The sequence below is a fragment of the Erigeron canadensis genome, chromosome 1, assembly GCF_010389155.1.
Source record: "Erigeron canadensis isolate Cc75 chromosome 1, C_canadensis_v1, whole genome shotgun sequence".
In the NCBI taxonomy this organism is placed as follows: Eukaryota; Viridiplantae; Streptophyta; class Magnoliopsida; order Asterales; family Asteraceae; genus Erigeron; species Erigeron canadensis.
The window spans coordinates 48,961,873-48,981,837 of NC_057761.1; the positions used below are offsets into that span (position 1 = coordinate 48,961,873).

Here is a 19,965-nt window from a genome sequence, read left to right on the forward strand (position 1 = left end):
GAACTCTTTTTAAATTGCTTCATTATTTGAACCATTTTAGCTCTGTATCTCCTTCTGTGAGAACCATGTTCATCATGCATATCCGGTTTAAAGTACAATGATATTTGCCGGTTTGGATTAAAGTGAATGCTTATGTTTAAGAAGTGTCTAATAGACAAAAAAAAAAATCTATAATAGAGATATCTAAAACTTCAAATGAAATTAAAGTATTTTTAAGAGATATATGTTTTTTAAAAATCCATACAAAAATCGTGTTTTTTTCTAAAAGGTGATCACGATATATCTATGTCATTTTCATTATTTTATTGGAATAACCTTGTACCCAAAAACCTCTCTTCTAAAAGGTACAGTTGATTTACTCGCATAAGGTTGTGTTAATTTTTAGACGTATCTATAGTCACAAGAACACGTCTTTATGATCGTATCGTTAATCCTTTAATTCGCCAACCAAACTGTAGGAAAGCATTTATCAAAAATCATGGGATTTTTTTTGGAAAGGTATCAAAAATCATGTAATAAACTCAATTTCAATTCAAAGGATCAGTTTGCGTATAACGGCTGCTTTGTTTTTTCAAGCATAGAGCATGTGCAAAGGTACCCATCACTAAGGGGCATGACAAAAATTGGAACAATTAATATCTTTGAGGATATAATGAGACTCACAGGTCATAGGCGAATAGGCGATAGTATAGGCTTACTATGCCCCGAAAAACCATATCAATATTATATACCGAAAGGAAAATAATCAATACTCCTAAATAATAGTCTAAAAATTCTCCTAAAACTATTAGAAAGTGACATGAGTTATCCACTCATTTTCTTTCCTAATTTTGCCCCCTGATTTTTCCACATGCCATCATCTTATAATTAGGAGGATCTTTAAGCTATTTAGTTAGAAGGATTAATTATTTCTCATACCGAAAATCCGGGTTAAGTTAATATAGAGGAGACCAATGGTTGAAAGACCATCTCCCATTGCATGAGGTCTTGTGTACAAGCCTTGGGGAGAATATATGAATTAAGTCCCTTTATAAGGGTTTGACTTGGGTGTATCCATGATCAAATCTAAGGGGGCAAGGTTTACCCCTACTAATCCTCGTGCCTTCGGTCGGATTAGTAGGGGGTTTTCCCCCATTCGACATTTGAAATAGGCATTTCTACTTCGAGAGAGTTTTCTAACGCAGATCCTGTTAAAATAACATATGTTAGACCTCTCGTTATTGAATTACGACACGAAATTTACAACGAAATTTATCTTAAATATATATATAGAGAGAGAGAGGAGATGTTAGAATTACTTTTTGTCTTTCTATTTTTATAGAGTAATGATTACTTTACAAAATATTTTTATTGTATAAATATGTGAATCATACTAACCATGTAATGATAGTTATACATGTTATTTTTAAATATTTAATTTGTTACAGAGCAGCTCCTATTTCTATATCTAGAAATAGAAAATGCCTTTTAAGTTCCCATTGGATAATAAATGATATTATTAACTAAATTCTTAATATAATTTAGATTTAGAAACAACTCATGAGCATTTCTTATTTAATAATGAATGTAAAAAGGAACTAAAAGCATAAAAACTGAACCTTACGAATGGAATAGCGCAATTTTGAACCCAAAACGTTTTACATCAAGTGTGAACTTTGTTCAATTATAAGTCAGAAAGCTAATTAGGTATTTTTTGAAATAATATGTCCTCAAATTTCAATAGTCAATAGTAATGAAAGCATCTATAGATATCTTCTTTCTTTTTTCCTTTTTTTTTCTTTATACATTTATATGCAAATCTATTAACTATTAGCTAACCATTGAATTATCCGATCATTCATGTGGGAAAATGATATTTGTACCACGACTTTTGATGGATGTACCACAACGTACAAGTTTTACAGCTGACTATACAAACCAGTATTACACAGTTATGATAAATCTATCAAAATAAGTAGTACTAATATCACTTTCTATTCATGTGGGATAGAAGAAAGTGTAGCATAGATATATAGGTGTGACTTTGTTGGAAAGGTCAAACTAAGGCAACATGCGATATGAGTATCAATGGCCTACCGCAAATCAAGGCACACATCCACAAATTTGCTAACTACTTTTAGTCTGAACATTGAAATATAATTTTCGATAATAGTATATACTACGAGTATATTTTAGCACTTTTATTAACATGTGATTTTACGTTTACCTTTTTGTCTTGGAGTGAATATAAAAAACAATCTTGTTTTTGTACACATATATAAGTGATGCGCTAAGACAGTTAGGTCTGGTGTTCGTACAAATAAGTCCATTAACAAATTGATAACTCTCCTAACAACCCCACACTTAACTAGTGTCTATTATATTTTATTGATCAAATATTAAATATATTAAATGGTTGTATGTATAAATAATATTTGTATATATTAAATAAAATATAGGTGATTGACAATTATTTATGTTTATTAAGCAAGGAAAAGAACATGAAATTTGACTGAATACATTACGTTCTTAACTATTAAGCTTATTTAGTAAAAAAAATAATGGTGCCTAATTAGACAATTTTATTTATTTTCTTAAAAAAACAAAATAATATATTTCTATTACTGCACGACTATCTTAAATATAATTTAGGATTTCTGAAAATCTAATTAATAGTCCACATTTATAAATGTAATGAGACTGTAACACACACACACCACACACACACACATATAATAGTCCACACTTTATTTATTAAGCTTATTTAGTAAAAAAAATAAAATAACGGGGCCTAAGACAATTTTATTTATTTTCTTAAAAAAAACAAAATATTATATTTCTATTCTTAAACTGCACGACTGTCTTGAATATAAATTAGGATTAGTCCACACTTATAAATGTAATGAGACTCTAAAACACACACACACATATATATGCGAAAAGTGAATATAAGGTTGTTCGGCACCTAAGTTTAGGTGTGTAACATCTCACATATAAATTATTTATAATTTCTTGATTAATAAATAAATACTTTAGTCCCATGAATTTTATGGATTAAAAAACAATATGTGAGTGTTCCACATCTAAGCTTAGGTACCTAACAGTCTTATATTATCATCCCCCCATATATATATATATATGATCTCAATGTCAAATACCTTACCAATATGCCAATAATCACATTAGCACTAAACTAAAACAATCGGCGCACATACTGCCATTTGGATGTCATTAGGGCTGTCAATGGGTTCGTGTTGGCGGGTCAAAAATCTCAACCCACTAAAAATTTCAAAACATAAATTTCAACCTTGACCCATGACATGTCAACCCAAACTCAACCAACTAACCTGAAAAAATGGTTAACGGGTCAAGTTTTGGGTTGGCAGGTTAAATGGATTGGTGGGTTGACAGGTTAATTTTAAGTGCAACATGTCATATGGGTTGTGGGTAGATTTGAAGTCAAATGGGTCATGAGTTGGCGGGTCAATGGGTAGACCTATTAAAAAGAGTTATATAAATTTAAATTATTTTCAGGTTGGTGGGTCGTCCTGTTAACCCAAATGGTCAACCTGAACCAAACACGGAAAAAATTTAGTTAGTGGGTTAGCGGGTTGAGATTTCACAACTCTAACTTGATTTTTTCAGGTTGGATTGAGATTGACTTATCGTGATGTCTCGAAAGTTATCTAGTAAATATTAACTCGTTGTTAAAAATTAATAATAATAATAATAAATGGTGCATTTTATATCATAATCTCTTTAAGTAGGCCGGCCCGGTACCCGACTTACTAAAGGCATAAATTACCATGCAATATCCAATATGATAATTGACTTTGTAAGCAAAAAACTAAATATAACGAAATCAAAAGTGGAAGACCACGATTTTAAAAAAGAAAGGGTGAGATATAGGAAAAAAGGGGGAAAAAAAGTGAGGATTGGGCCATATTGTGTCTTTATATTCTACTTATTTTTTCAACTTTATTTCGAAAAAACAATTTGGCGCTTCGCAAGTTCGTTTACTTTCTAAATATATTCAAAAAATTTCCTTTTATTCATGCGTAAATCTCAATTTGCAATTTGCATAAACACGTTGACCATGTTGCAAACTAACAGAGAGTTTGAAAAATGTAGAATGAATTAATTTATGAACATTGTCATATAGTTGAAGATTATTATCGTTATAAAGAAAGTATTTCCTAAAGTTATCCAAACTTGACTAGTTAAGTTGGGAAAATCTTGACCATTGATTTTCATCTAAGGGTAAAGATCTTCTCAACTTGACTAGTCGAATTGGGATAACTTTAGGGAACCCCTCCATGGTTATATTGGTGGCTGAGTTTTAGAGTTTTTAGGTAAAAAAATTAAATAAAATTTTCAAAACTAAGTTATTCGCAATTTGGATCACTTTAAAAAGAAGTTTAATATATATTTGTATAAATGTTAATGGTTCCCTCATGTACGTGATGACTGAATATGCCAAGAAATGTGTAAAACCCCTAAAGCGGACACGTTGAGAGCTGGTGCGCTTGATATTTGCACGATGTGAGCAGGTCTTGCATAGTTGCATTGGAGATGACCTTTAACACAAGATTCTTCCATGTTGTTAAATCAGTACATGAATTTTAAATAGAATTTTATTAATAATTTGTAATTAAATACACTAATTAATTCCATAAAGGAGGAAAATCAATATATGTATCCTACACAAATCGTCAAATTGTATTGAAAGATCAACCGCACTCTAAAAGTCTAAAGCATCATGCAACACCGTTGATAATATTGCTAGCTAGAATCAATATATGTATCATGCGGTCCAGATATATCAAAAATTGTCGGCTTTGCATAAAAACTCATCCAATATAACTTGTAACGTAACCATATATGAGTCCATGTCCCCAAAAAATAAATTAGATCCTAGTCGTCAATCAGCCACCGTCGAGGTGCAATCTATGCTGTCAGTGTGACCGGGAACAAGAACAACGTGCGGTGGCCACCGTCGGCAATAAGAGTACGTTTTGTGGGCTGTCTAAATAAAACCACAACAACTGATCATAATCTAATAATAATTGTGGGGTTTGTATCATGTGATTGCTCGTGCATCATCTGACAAGTACATATCAATAAATAAATAAAGGTTGTTGCTGATATTTCTATTACAGTAGTTTCCTCCTATACATTGTCCTAAAATAAATGTTATGCTAAATATATTTTCCGTTTGACAACACTACACTTACTATTAGAAACTAAAGAATAAGAGCAGTAGATTATAGAGAAAAAGAAAATATAATTTCGTCAATAGATGAATATTAAATTGGGCTATAATATGTCTTGTATTAATTAAATTTATATATGAGTCAAATGTTGTTACTTTTTCTCTCTGTAGTCTATAGTACAGAAGATAATTAGCTTGGTTTTCCCCATTGAAATTAAAAATAGGTAAATGAAGAATGTTTCTTCCGTTCAAACTTGACTCTCAGGGCTGTCAACGAGCCGAACTTTTATCGAGCAACTCGAGCTCGATTCGATCGAATCGAACTATTATCGAACTCGAGCTCGAGCCCTAAATTCATGTTCGAAATAATTATCGAGTCGAGCTCGAGCTTTACATAGCTCGGCTCGAATACTTATCGAGCTTTTCGAGCTTTCCATATATTATGTATAAATTTTGTTATAAGTGATACGGAGTATATATTTTCGAGCTGAGCTCGAGTCATGTTTATAGACATAAGCCAAACTCGAGCCTTTTTCAAGCTTTTCGAGCCAAGCTCGAGCCGTATTGTAGATACAACAAATCGAGCTCGAGCCTATATAGTGAAAGCTCGTCGAGCTCGAGCCAAGCAAATAGTGTTCGAGTCGAGCTAATAGTGTTCGAGTCGAGCTCGAGCCATGCTAAGCTGGAGCTCGACTCGATAACACCCCTACTCATGTATACGGTTTAATTAGGTCTCATGATTTTTGAACCGTTTTTATAAACTTGTTCAAGATCATGACTTATTGGTATGAATGACAATGAATCAGGTATGAGAAAAGTTTAGATTATCTAAAACTTGATTAAAGATCTTTGTCCCAAACCAAAACTGGCACCCGAAAGGTTCCTATTTACTTTATAACCATTGGCTAACGGGTTTTCCCAAGGGTAATTAGAATCCGTTATTATTTTTTATTTTTTTAAAAATCCACTTACTTTTTTTTGAAAGGTGAATTTCGCTTGAAACTTCGTGTCTCGATTCGACAACGAGAGGTCTAGTATACGTTGTCTTAACTGGGTTCGCGCTAGAGAGCTCCCTCGAAGTAGAAATGTCCATTTCAAATACCCAATTCGGGAAAAACTCCCTACTAATCCGCCCGAATGCACGATGTTTAATAAGGATAAACCCTGCCCCTCAGACTAGCCAAGCATTCATAGAAAGATTACCTATATCTTAAAGTTGGTAGAATGGAGATTTGAACCTGAGACCAAAGGTCACCAAGGAAACTCCAAACCACTCCACCAACTCATACTTTTTAATGCGGGTATATTTTCCATCTCATTTTTTCAAAATGCATAATCTCACTGTAGTTGTATATTAATTATCTTAAGAGATATATTTAAGAAAACATGATCAAAATAGGAGCCCCCTTCCCATTGAAAATAAAATATGATTATAGTGTAATGTAATATAAACAGACCGAGTATACAAGTTCAAGGCGGGTTATACGAATAAGATATATGGATTATCGTCTAAAGTCATACCCAGAACTAAACTAGCAAAAAATTAAAATTATCCTCATACCCGGATCCAAATTAAATCCAATAATGTCAGGTTTTGAATTTCTTTACCGGATTTTTTTTTACCATTCATACTCATTGGGTGAAAAACATTACATCATTTGTCAAATATCTCTCTAACTCCAGAAATTACTAGTCGACAAATTTTACTCATATCTAAACAAGAAGAAGCCATCATAGCTGCCGGGTTCACTTGGAGAAAATGTTACCAACTTACCATATACACCTTATTCTATAGCAAAGATTTTACCTCCTACATATCTATAATAACAAAGGAGATGTGACCGGGCATCAATGGAGAATGGACTCTATTAGATGTGCGACAAATGCAAAAGAGTAACCCATCTTATCGTGAAGCTATATACTATATTATGAGCATATTCTGAGAATTTAAAGTTAATCAAACAAGTGTAACAATTATCAGATAGGATTTCACAATCTCATAATAAGATGAAACATGAATTTTTTGGTTGTATATATAATTAAGAAAAAGAGAATGTGGCAATTAATGATTTAGATGGAAGATATTAGATGAATTATATAGAGAGAATGACAACCATGAGGAAGAACGTACAACATGGGCCATGGAGTTAATTGGTTGTCAAACAAAACATCACTAGTTTTTTCTTGGACTACACCCATGTGATGCATTCAAGATCGATAAAATCTTTCATATATATGTCACAACTCATACTTACAGATTTGAGAATATTTAGATTGGATGGTGTTTAGAAGCGTGATTTCAGAGTGACGATTATGATCACAAATCATGTATTTAGACAGTAATTATCCTTAAAAATATTTCCCTGCTTTGTTAAATTGGACACATCATGAATGTATTATACATAAATGGAAAAAGAACAATCAAACGGATTTATTAAAATTACGAATTAAACCATTCTATGATCAATCCCGTCAAAGAAGTTAGTCTAGTACCATCTCTTAACAATTGTCAAAACTAGACGTGTAATTTATTTTCTAGATATTGATTTAGGGGAAATCGAATATGTAGTGGACTGCAGCTATCATGGCTGCAGTCCATGTAGAAATTTTTAAGTTTTTTTTTTTTCAATTTAAACCTTTTAATTTATACATATACACAATGTCCCTCTGATTTTCATCTTGTTACAGCCAAAAATGGCTATGTTAAGCCCATTGATTTATTATATAAGCCAAGATTGATTTTAATAAATTGGGTGTCTTATTAGTCAATAGACTTTGAGGACATTTGATTAGTATCTTAATTATTAATATTCAAATTATAATTTTTGATAAATTATCACGTTGTGCGGGTACACTTGTAGTCTACTATTTAAATTATTTGCCTCGATATATATTTTATTTTCATTATGAGGTCGGGTAAGGATTCACTAGTAGGATAATGTCTGCATCTTATCCTTTTTATATTCTTGTTTATGGCGGGATTGGATACTATCGAAAATGATGATGGGATGATTTATTTGTTTTTTTTATTGAACATAAAACTTTTATTTGCATAAGTGGATATACAATTGGAAGTGAAAAATAAAATATCTGATGTAAAACAAGCAAATTTGTGGTTGATCAAATCTGGTGTAAATACAGAATTTGATAACGCTTAAAATTAGCATCCTAGAAGCCCAACATAGATGTACCTGAGTCTTGAGGCCCATGTGTCTAATATTTGAAATGTTGAGTCCATTTGGAGTGATTTAAATTTTAAAGGCCTATGTTTTCGGTTTGTTTAGCAATTCTCAATTTTGTTTCCCCCCGGTCCCTCAAGATGCACAACTTGGGCTTATAAATATGTTTAATGTTTATAGTTCATTCTCAAAGAGGCTAACAGATTAGTGCCGTCTTTAGCTCGCTATGCAGCACTACCAGAATGGTTGAGAATTGTTTTAAAAAAAGTCTTCAACGGGAAACAAAATGAAAGACACTCAAAAGACCAAGATCAGTAACCCAGTAAGTTTGGTTCGATACATGAATTAAAATCTATAGTGAAGTCGAATTTTTGTAATCGTTTTATTGGTTTGGTTTGGGACCATATCAACTTTTTGATTTGGTTTATCATTTGTTTTACAAATTTACAATATATGGTGTACATTGATTTTGATGTTTTTGGTATATATAACATTTAATGATTTAAGAATTAAGAGCGGTATATATGAAAACATCTTTCAGAAGCATTTTAAAAGTTTACTCTGAAAATATTTAAAATTGGTCAGAAAATTTCTTAAATTAAGTCGTTTACACATGAACAAAAAATCATTTTCTTCTAACAACGGAATTTTTTTAGTGTAAAAAAAAAAACAAAAACCATCTTTTTGAATACCGTGAAAAAGAAAATCTCGTGTATACTAGTTGTTGTCAATAGTGAACGACACCTTTCTTTTGTGGGATTTTAAGAATTCATAAACTTTTGTAAGCTCAGGTAAATTTATTAAGAAATTCTATGAAAACAATGTCAATTGTTTTCGAAAAAAATATATCTTTTCGTTACAAGCTAAAGTCTAATACCAAAAAACTTCCTAAAAACTAAAAATGTTATGCCAATTGCCAAATGCACCAAAATTTTCTTATCATAATTATAACTTTACGTCAAGCCAATCATACAAAAGAGTATAGACAGATGTTCCAATGATCGTCTGCCACATGTACTTAGCGTGTACATCATTTATTGGTTAGATTAAGTCAAATGATTTTGACATGAGAAGGTCAACTCGACACCTTGATAGTGTATTAACTACTTAGAGTTTAATAACTATCTGTATCTCTACTATATGTTCGTTAGTAGATTATAATAAATGAACTTAAAAAAAGGATTTTTGTAAAGTGTATATCTTAGAAAGTATGTATTCATATACATCCAAACACGTGTCTTAAGGATAGCTGTTACTATACATAACGAATTGCCGAAGTCGTACTGAATATTCTAACAATAATAATAACATTTTTATGTAGAAAATGCCTTGAAAATATTAAAAGATGATAGCTTATTATTCAATATTCATTTTCACGCTACGACTAGTTATTTTGGTTTATGAAAATGGGCACTTTATTAGAATCATAGATCAGCTCCGAAATGGCATTACATACCATAAAGTAGTTGTTAGCTAGATAAAGTCTAATAACTGTATGACTCACTCAATCACTCAAAATTGTCAAACCGACCCATGTCTCTCTTCTCTAGACTTTGTCTATGTTCCATAATCATTAAGTCTGAAAGGTTTCACTCATGCTCAGTTGGACGGTCTCAACTTGGTCCCACAATCTTCTCCTCTTTCACGTTTGAAAATCTAAATAATTGTAAATTGTGAAAATGTTGATAAGCACAAGTCCTACTTCAAGGACCTTATACACTACAAGACAATGTTGCGAGTTGGACAATGCTCTAATTAAACAGACTTATAAACCCTCTAAAGATGTCAGATGTGTTTATGTTAAGAAACATGATTATATTTGAGAATTTATTCCATTCGAACATACTTACCTATGCACATAAATACCGATTTAGAGTCGTGGCTTGTAAATAACGAACATGAATCACCTCTAAAGATTTCTAAACTCCTAACCCTTGAAGTTTTAATCATGACATGTATCAATATCAGATTATTAGACCTGTTTATAGACAGACCAATTAGTCGTAGTTATCATTACTTTGTAATAATTTTCTTTAATTTGTTGGAATAAACATGATTGATTCAAGTAATAATACTCACCAGATGATTATGTGGAACCTGTTAGGGCATTAAACATAGTTGTTATTGATTTCGGGTTCCCAAAACAAGGTGATTGATCAATAATGGAATGAGTAATTCGACTGTAGGTCGATGCACGAATTTTGAGAGAAAAGACACACGAAAATTAGGGTATTGTCTGTGTAAGGATTAACCTTAACTTAGGGTTAATGACTCTCTATCTATATATATAGAGAATATTTACACTTTCAACCCAATAGGGTTAACCCCTATTGGGTTAATGACTCTCTTAGTTGCAATCACTTAATGGGAAACCTTATACTACATCTTTAAGAGTAAATATACGCTCATCATATATTTATTAAGACACTGGGATTTCAGTTATCGTCAATAATCATATCATGAATGATAAACGATAAGTGACAGTCATACTAACGTGGTTATAACATAATTTTCATAAGCATGATGTCACCATGGCATCAAGAGATTTGAAATTGTAATTTAAGCAAGTTGAGAGGTATCAAGTGTGCAGGAATAATCAAGGAAAAAAGGACAAGTGACAAACAAGTTTTTTTCAAAACAACTAATGACATCAAAGGAATCTGAAAATCCATAATGTATTTTAGGGAGCAGCCAAAAGATTGATTTGTAACATATCTAACTGTTGTTTTAGTCCCATTGTAATGACAACAGTACCATTATAAATAAGCACGCCGGGGACAACATCGAGACCCCGGTTGTGGAGCAGCACCACGCCGAGAACACCTCCAGCTTTTCCTTCCGAGTCAGATATAATTTTGGCCCATTAAAAGGTAATGTGAAGACCAGTAATAGCAAGACACGTGACTAGGTAGGACCACACAAAGTTAATGGATCACGAGTTATGGGCCAAAATTTTCAACGGTGGTGGTGACGTGCCGCGTTCACTCATGGACCACAACGGGCCTCATGTCGGCGTCCCCATACTGGATGTCCACGTCCATATACTTCCAAATTACCACTTTTTGAGTCTTCAAAATTCCATTTTCAGCCTCAGCTGGCATTGAAATTCAGTGTCATATTTTGATTGAAATGAGACTTGGTCAAGTAGTCTGTAGCATGAAGCTTGTCAACATGTTCTCTTAAAACAAGGTGGGTTGGAAACACGATATTGATGAGTGATTACTATGTTAGAAAATGTCAAATTAAGTTGATTTATCACTATTACTTTTAAATTCAAGTAAGTTATAAAAACTCCCATTTTATTTTTGGACAAATCTGTTATAATATGAACACCAAAACAAACATTATCACGAGTATGCGTAACGGAAGAAATCGAAACATATATGCAATCAAATTAATTAACAAAGACTAGAATTGAGTCATGTACCTTATACAAGCTCCAATAAAGATAATAATAATAAGATTATTATTAATGTTTAGGGTTTAAAGCAAAACCCTCTACGATCGCACACTAGTCACCCCGAATAACGTATGCTAGTACCCGATCACAAACCAAACAAACCTTTTGCTTGAACCTTAAACTTCAAAGTCGAAACCCCTCAAGGAGAAGGAATTTCGGCCACTTCAAAGAGAAAGGAAGAAAAACGAGAGAATTGCTTATGTGAAAAAAGTGTATCAAAAACCAAGAATTAAGCCTCTATTTATAGGGCTTAATTAGGTTAATCTTAGCTTGGAAAATAAGCAACATAAAGGCTTAAACAAGCCTCTAAGTGGTTGTCCCCCATCATGGACTTTAGGTCCAAGTCCATTTTTCGATTTTCACATTTTAATCCTCCTCTTTAATCAATTAAATATAACTAACCCTTTAATTATGTTTAATTAATCATTTCGTGATCAAACGAATCAATATATTACTTTAATATATCAATTAATTAATATTATCGAGTTACCGTGTCATTTCGTGTGACCCCGTAAGCTTAAATTATTCTCGGTCTTGCGATTTATAATAAAATGATCACACTCCAACAAAATCGTCCCTGATTAAAAATGACAACAAAAATCTTTCATTTTGATGATTTTATCTCAAACTCGTCTTTTGTCACCTTCAAAATTTAGTCTTGGCGCGTCACACAATGGTATTTAAATCGATTTACTATTACCACTATTGTACGGATCCCGTCGGACTACCACCACCATCTAGATTATGACGCCGCAACCGTTGCCTGATGTACACAGTCTAGATCTTTCAGAAATGGGGAAGGGATCCCTCAAGTCAAATGTCAAGATTTTAAATAATTAATTTTAAATCAAATGTCAAAATTGCTTTAATTTAACCTCTTAAGTTATTTATAACTTGAGGGGATCTCCACCTTTAAAAATGTAATAGGTGTGCAACTCCTACATGAATGAGATCATTTGGGTTATTGACTTGTAGTGAACAACTAGTACGTACGGTTGAACAAGTCACAAGGAATTATGACTTTTTGTAGACAACCCATGACTTTACCTTTTCGTATTTAATATAAAAAGTTCACACTTTTATGAACATTATCAACAATTCTTGTAATTTACATACGCCATTTATTTGAGTAAATAATTCTAATATGAGGGTGTAAAGATATAGTTTTTTTCATTCCATTTACATTTACATATCTTTTTGAACATTTACATATCTAGAATTGGTTATAAGGGTGGATGGAGTCGTATGGGGAGGGGACCGGTACCGGGTCGGTACCGGATGGAACACCGCTCCAACCCTCCGGTACCGTGGAGAGGGGAGCGTAGTGGGGAGCGTGGTGCCGGATCTCGTGCCTTTGAATTCGACCGTTACAAAAAAAAAAACATGGGGCCCACATCAAAACATCTCTCTCTCTCTTCCTTCTTCTTTCTTTCTTGCTACACTTCGTTTTTTTTTTCTTTCAACACACAAATCACACACACAAATAACGCACACATATATCTATATTTTCGGAATCATGAACCCTTTCTTCAACAGTCCTTTATTTCTTGAATATCACGGCCCAACACCCCCAAATTTCCAATCGGACTCGAGTTCGTCCGACGAGACGGAACGGTTTATTAATCTATTCACAATGGCGCATTATGCGATTCAACAGGATGTCCGTGATACTGCCTCCTCTTCAAGAACGTATACAAGACGCGACGATCTTGGTGAGTCTCACAACCGTCTTTTTCGAGATTATTTTGCCGAGGAACTGAAATTTAATAAGACTTTTTTTAGACAACAGTTTCGTATGAGTAGACGGTTGTTTGTGAAGATAGCTTCAGATTTGGAAAACAATTTTAGTTTTTTTCAAAGGAAGATCGACGCTCGTGGTAAATGGGGGTTTTCGGCTTTACAGAGATGCACATCTGCAGTTCGCCAATTAGGATACGGTAGTAATCCCGACAGTTTAGATGATTACCTAAATATGTCGGAAAGATCGTCACGTGACACCCTTGATGCTTTTTGTGATGGAGTCATTAAGTTATATCGGCATGAATATTTGCGCAGGCCAACGCGTACTGATACGCAACGCATTCTTGATCATCATGTGTCTTATCATGGTTTCCCCGGCATGTTAGGTATATCTTTACTTGATATATATATATATATATATATATATTTACTTAATGTATATATGTATATAAATATTACGTAGTTTAGTTAATAATGTATATATGTATATATATATATATATTACGTAGCTTAGTTAATATTTTCGGTTTAATAAATGTGTTTATAGGGAGTCTTGATTGTACACACTGGGCTTGGGATAATTGTCCAGTAGCTTGGCGTGGCCAGTACACGCGAGGTGATCATCACGGGCCGACGATATCGCTTGAAGCAGTTGCATCACAGGATTGTTGGGTTTGGCACGCATACTTTGGTGTTGCCGGTTCAAACAACGACATTAATGTGTTGAACCAATCTCCTTTGTTCAATCCTTTTGAAGATGGCACAACACCGTTGGTTCCTTTCACTGTAAATGGAACCAAATATCAGTACCCGTATTTTCTCGTGGATGGGATCTACCCAAGATATGCGATGTTTGTGAAAATGATTTCCCATCCAACCGGTGAGAAAAGGATTCGATATGCTAAGGCACAGGAGGCTGCAAGGAAGGATGTGGAGCGAGCTTTTGGTATTATAAAAAAAATGGAAAATACTTAGAGAACCGGCACGACAAATGGAAGAAACCCCCATCCGTAAGATTATGTATGCGTGTTGTATTCTTCACAACATGATTTTAAAAGACGAGGACCACGCTATAAGTCCTGATTACATTCCAGATCCCCCGGTTGCGCCACAACCATCAGATGAACGACTGTTTGAGATACAGAACCCAAACGTTCACGAGGATCTTAAGATGGATCTCATTGACCATATTCATCGCACATTCATCCCGGGCATTGATCGCTAGTTTATTTATGTATTGTGTTGTCGTTTCGTTTAATATTGTAGTTTGATGTTTTATTTTGTTGTTTGTTTTATATTTAATATTTGTATTACTTGAATTTATTAAATAAAATGTTTTAGTCTTAAAAATAAATAGAAATTAAATTAAATAGAAAATGGTGGGGAGGGGAGGGGTGGCGAGGTGCTCCTAGCAATCGGGGAGGGTAGGGAAGAAGAAGAAAAATCGGGGAGGGGAGGTGAGGAGTGGGCAAGCCCTCCCCCCACCCTAAGTAAACAATTTCCAACAACAATTTTTAAGTTTTAATTGTATATTTTGTTTTGGTTTTCTAAGAAAACAATTTTCATCAGCAATTTTCAAGTTTTAACTATACATTTTGTTTTGGTTTTCTAACCCAACATGCGATTCTTTTTAGATGTTTGACCATCTTTGCCATGGAAAAATGACATTTCAACTCCCAAATAAATGGGAAAAGGTGAAGTACCACGGATAACAACAAGGGTCCACACGGAGTCTACTGCTATCCGACCTGTGTTTGGAACTTTGGACAACGTAAATATATGTTTAATGGGTATCTCCTAACTAATATTTTAACCACTATATGACAAAATTAAAAATTAGAGATTAAAAAAAAAATTGCTAGAATCCACATGTCATGTCTTAATGATTTCAAAAGGATTATTTGCAAGATTTTTAAGAAAATTGATCATTTATAAAAGGCGTACTAATATGCTTAAGAAAGTGATTAAGATAAAGAATTGCCAATGGTTAAATAGCCGGGTAACGTTTTGGTGGTGAGATAAAACCTAGAGACTATAAAGTCATGAGTTTGTCCGATAGAGTGATAATCGTGATTGCTTTTGGGTGCTTTCGATTTTCTTTTTATCCTGCGAAACTTATATGAGGTCACATAAAAAACGCCACGAAGTGAAAACCGGTGACCTTTTTTTATGTCTAAGGCTACTATAATTGGTATAAGTTTTTTTCAACCATTTTGTAGCATTCGTAGTTAAAGTTTCCCGGATTGATCTAGAATGTGTAAATTTTGTATTCCTAGATTTTGTATTGTAATCTCTAATACCTTGCTCGTGGTTTTACGTTAATAAATATAATTGATTGTTGTTAAAAAAAAAATAATCTCACAAAGGAGGTTTTCTCATATTTATTTAGTTTTCTTCTAAATTAATGTATTGACGTTATTGCTTAGTGAGAATATAATCGCATGGTATGTCATTAGTCTAAATTTCTACTTAAAAAAAATTAATGACACAATTAGAATAAAAATAAAGAAAAACAAATTAAATACTATTTCAGAATTCATCACTCATTTAATTAAGGGATAAGTATTTTGTAATTTAAAAACTTTGAACGAATGTCTACAGTAGGAAATAACTAAAATTGTGTATATTATATGTAAACAACTCGAAAATAATGTTTATTGTATGTAAGAAAATGTATCCAACAAATTAAAATCAGACAAGTGACACCTTTATATGGTTGCCACGTATGTTTTCTTACATACAATAAACATTTTTTAAAGTTATTTACATACAATATACAAAACTTTAGTTATTTCCTACTATAGATATTCATCCAAAGTTTGTTACATTTCAGGATACTTATCCCTTTAACTAAAAAAAAAAATTTCATCGCTTAACCAATTTCGCCTCCATTATGGTGTGAAAAATTGATTAACTCGAGTTTGCTTGTGAGTAATGAGTAACAGTGGACTTCAAATAGAAGAAAAAAGAAGCTGATGATTTATATGGTTTCTTCTTGCTTGCTAGAAAATGGGAGAGGGATGAAAAGCTCGAGCGATTTGCTTCGTTTTGTGTTGTAATTTATAGAGCTATAGGCCAAAAACGACTTTAATCAAGTTTAATTTATTTTTGAACATATTATAAATAAATTAGCTAAGTATAGAAGACTTGTGACATAGAATATTTAAAATCAAATGGTCAAGTAACGAAATTGTCAAGGTATTTAGTACGGAGTGATTTATTGGTGAATGGTCATTCTTAGCCGGTCGAATTCAGCTACACGGTGCCCTTAGGCTCTATAAATTACTTAAAGACTCTTAAAAAAACCCAATAATTCACTCACCCGTAAACACGATGATAAATTATTAGTAAAACATGTTTGTGTAAAAGATTGAAATCTTCGTTCTCCAAGAAACATAATCTATGTAATTGACCATAGAATTGCATATTCAATGACATGTTTAATGATTGGCCTGATTGTGTAGTTACCATCCTAGAGGATTTAGGTTGTTCAAAAACTAAAAGTTATAGTTAACCTTTCTTTTTAATCATAATAATCAAAAATAGTAAAAACGCATTTAAACTTTTATAGGTATATATGTGTCTTTGCGCCAAAGCAAAAATATTTACCAAGATTTAAAAGAGATGATGCTTTTCTTTTCATTCATTGGTGTACATCTAGGGGTATAAATGTCATTCTCATATGGCAAATGATATCAAGGCTTCAAGCAATTTTCATGAATATTTTTTTCTCCTATAAATACCCCTCACGATTAAAAAACATTAACAAATATAATCAGCTCTCCTACTCACCTCTGTCTCTCCACTTGTAAACTTGAGCTCTGTTTTCCCCTGTTTCTCATCATCCTCTAAACCTTATAAATCATGCAAGAAAAACCCATAAACCCATTCATTTACGATACGATAAGCGATTCAATTCGATCTTCATTATCGAATTTAATCTTATCGGGCCGAAACACAAGTACCTTGGATTCAATATTTTCTCATTGCTCATCTTCACAAGCAGTAACAGGGTCATCAGTTTATTTAAAACAGAGAGACTTTATAAACAAACTTTCAACCAATTATGAAATGCATTCCCCTGTTCAATTTCCACAAAATTCGAGCAATTTGTATAAGAAAAAGTTGTATAGAGGAGTAAGGCAAAGACAATGGGGGAAATGGGTTGCGGAAATAAGACTGCCAAGAAACAGAATGAGGGTTTGGTTAGGGACTTATGAGTCACCAGAAATGGCAGCTTATGCTTATGATCGGGCCGCATATAAGCTACGTGGGGAATACGCCCGTTTGAACTTTCCGGGCCCAAATGATAAAGAAAAACAGGGGATTTTGGGCCTTATTGGTGATGAGAAGAAATTGGATTCTTTAAAGATGGCTGTGGATAACAAGATTAATGCAATTTGTCAGAAGATTAAAAGGGAAAGGGCTAAGAAGAGGGAGGAAAGAGAGAGGGTTAAGGCGGTTGAAAAATTGACCGTGGCGGCGGATGGTGGTGGTGAGAGTTGTGGGAGTGAAAATGGGTCATTGGAAGAAGGGTTGTGGAAAGGCGAAAACAATTCGCCGGAAAGTTCGTATTCTGGTGAGTCGATGGTGGTTGATGCGGCGGAAATGGGTGGTGATTGGTCTTTGGCCCGGTTGCCTTCTTATGATTTGGATTTGATATGGGAAGTACTTGCTAATTAGGATTTGGGTTAACTTTGAACTCATAAAGTTGAGTTTTGAGGGTGTTAATGATTAGAATTTTGTTTTATATGTATCTGTCTCTAGTATAAATGTAATGTAATTTTCATGTCAGAAAAAAAAAATCAAAAAAAAATCGACTCCTTTGGTGTCATCAAAATAACAGTCTTGGATTCTGATTTAACATGTTAGGATAGAAACAGATAAAAACTTATGCCAAGTACTAACAGCATTTATTTAGACAATGGGCTTATATACTTGTCCTACAACTCAGACACTTTACATTGGCCCATCCATCTTTACACATATACATACCACACCGAAAAACTACACCGGAATTTGACCTAATATTTGTGTTCATGCAATCATGCTAAAAAAAAGCCCCTAAAAAAGGTCCCTTCCGTTAGCATGCTCTAGACAAGTTTGAATGTGAAGTTCAAAATCCATATCATTGCATCAGTGTCAACTATTCCATGTTTCGAGGGATACGCTTGTGATAAATCTCCCACAAAGATGGGCTATGCTATATCTTTACAATGTGCATAATGTAAATAAGTAAGTAACTTCAAGTACCATCTTACACGGGTCATGGATCCTTATATCTAAGGTAGACTAGGACCTCCAGGCTTGCTTGGAAGCAAGTTAACCATTTGATCAAAGCCTCTCATGATTTTTTGGAAACATATACTCTACTTAAAAAAGCCAAAGTCTTATCTTGAAATCCTAATTTATCTATGCAACAAGTGTGTCAATTGTGCATGATTTTGGAGCTTAAGGAGTATATTGCTGTTTTGGACATTATGGCTTTTTTTCTTGCAAATAAACGTGTTAGCTTTCCGTGAATAGATAAAGTTCCAATCTTCATAAAAATGTGGAGACAAACTCACAAAAGTTAGGACACTTAACACCTAAACATGAGTACTAATGACGCAAAAAAGTGTAGAGTGACTAGTTAATTTTAAGATGTTGATAATGCATCTTTATAGATTGTTAAAGATCTTGATGGTGAATTTTCGGCTATCTCAATCAGTCAGTATCAAACTCTCATATATTACATTTTCAAATGTTGAGTAATTTTGGCCACGTTTGGACCTTATCCATGACCTTTATTTGATAAACGGCATAGATTTTTCTTGTTTGAGGACCTGGATAGCGAAACATTTTTTAACCATCGTAGCCTAATCAGGTTTTTTTAAAACGTGATCGATTATAATTTTATAACCATTTCTCTTGTCATCCTCAAGTTGTTTACCTAGAACAGCCCTCTTGTGAAAAAAACAGGACTTCACACCATTAGAATATCATTGAGTGATGGTTTGACCTTTATTGATGTGCTAAAAGATTTAACTATAAACTTTAGGACTATGGTTAAAACACAGTAAAATATAGTAATATTGTATATAACGATTGATAATTATTTTTAAGGTACAATTATCTTTATACACAATGTTTATTATAATGGTTACCAGGATAACAAAACTTTTAAAGCTTTGGTTTACATATAAAATATATTGTTAGAAAAATTACTCTTAGTCGCTTTCACTAAACAACCCGGCTCCTTATCGAGTAGTAAGTCAAACTAATTGTAGCATGGGATGAATACAGATGATAATTTTATCATCATTAGATGTATGAAGTATGGCAATTTTTTAGTTTTCTCGATTACGGCCTGCCATATCACCCTGCCTCGGTTTTTCATGTATACCGTATGCTTA

General features: G+C 33.2%; 2 protein-coding genes across 2 annotated transcripts; both read left to right on the top strand.

Moving 5' to 3' along the window:
* Nucleotides 1-13,463: 13,463 nt before the first annotated feature.
* LOC122594026 lies at nucleotides 13,464-14,795 on the top strand. Its single transcript, XM_043766506.1, has 4 exons — nucleotides 13,464-13,893; nucleotides 14,118-14,237; nucleotides 14,328-14,516; nucleotides 14,629-14,795. The coding sequence occupies exons 1-4, from the start codon at nucleotides 13,464-13,466 to the stop codon at nucleotides 14,793-14,795; spliced, it is 906 nt and encodes a 301-aa protein (XP_043622441.1).
* Nucleotides 14,796-17,349: 2,554 nt separating this feature from the next.
* On the top strand, nucleotides 17,350-18,381 carry LOC122585345 (ethylene-responsive transcription factor ERF061-like). Its single transcript, XM_043757474.1, has one exon. It carries the CDS (start codon nucleotides 17,435-17,437, stop codon nucleotides 18,251-18,253), a length of 819 nt encoding a protein of 272 aa, XP_043613409.1. The 5' UTR covers nucleotides 17,350-17,434; the 3' UTR covers nucleotides 18,254-18,381.
* The last annotated feature ends 1,584 nt before the right edge of the window (nucleotides 18,382-19,965 follow it).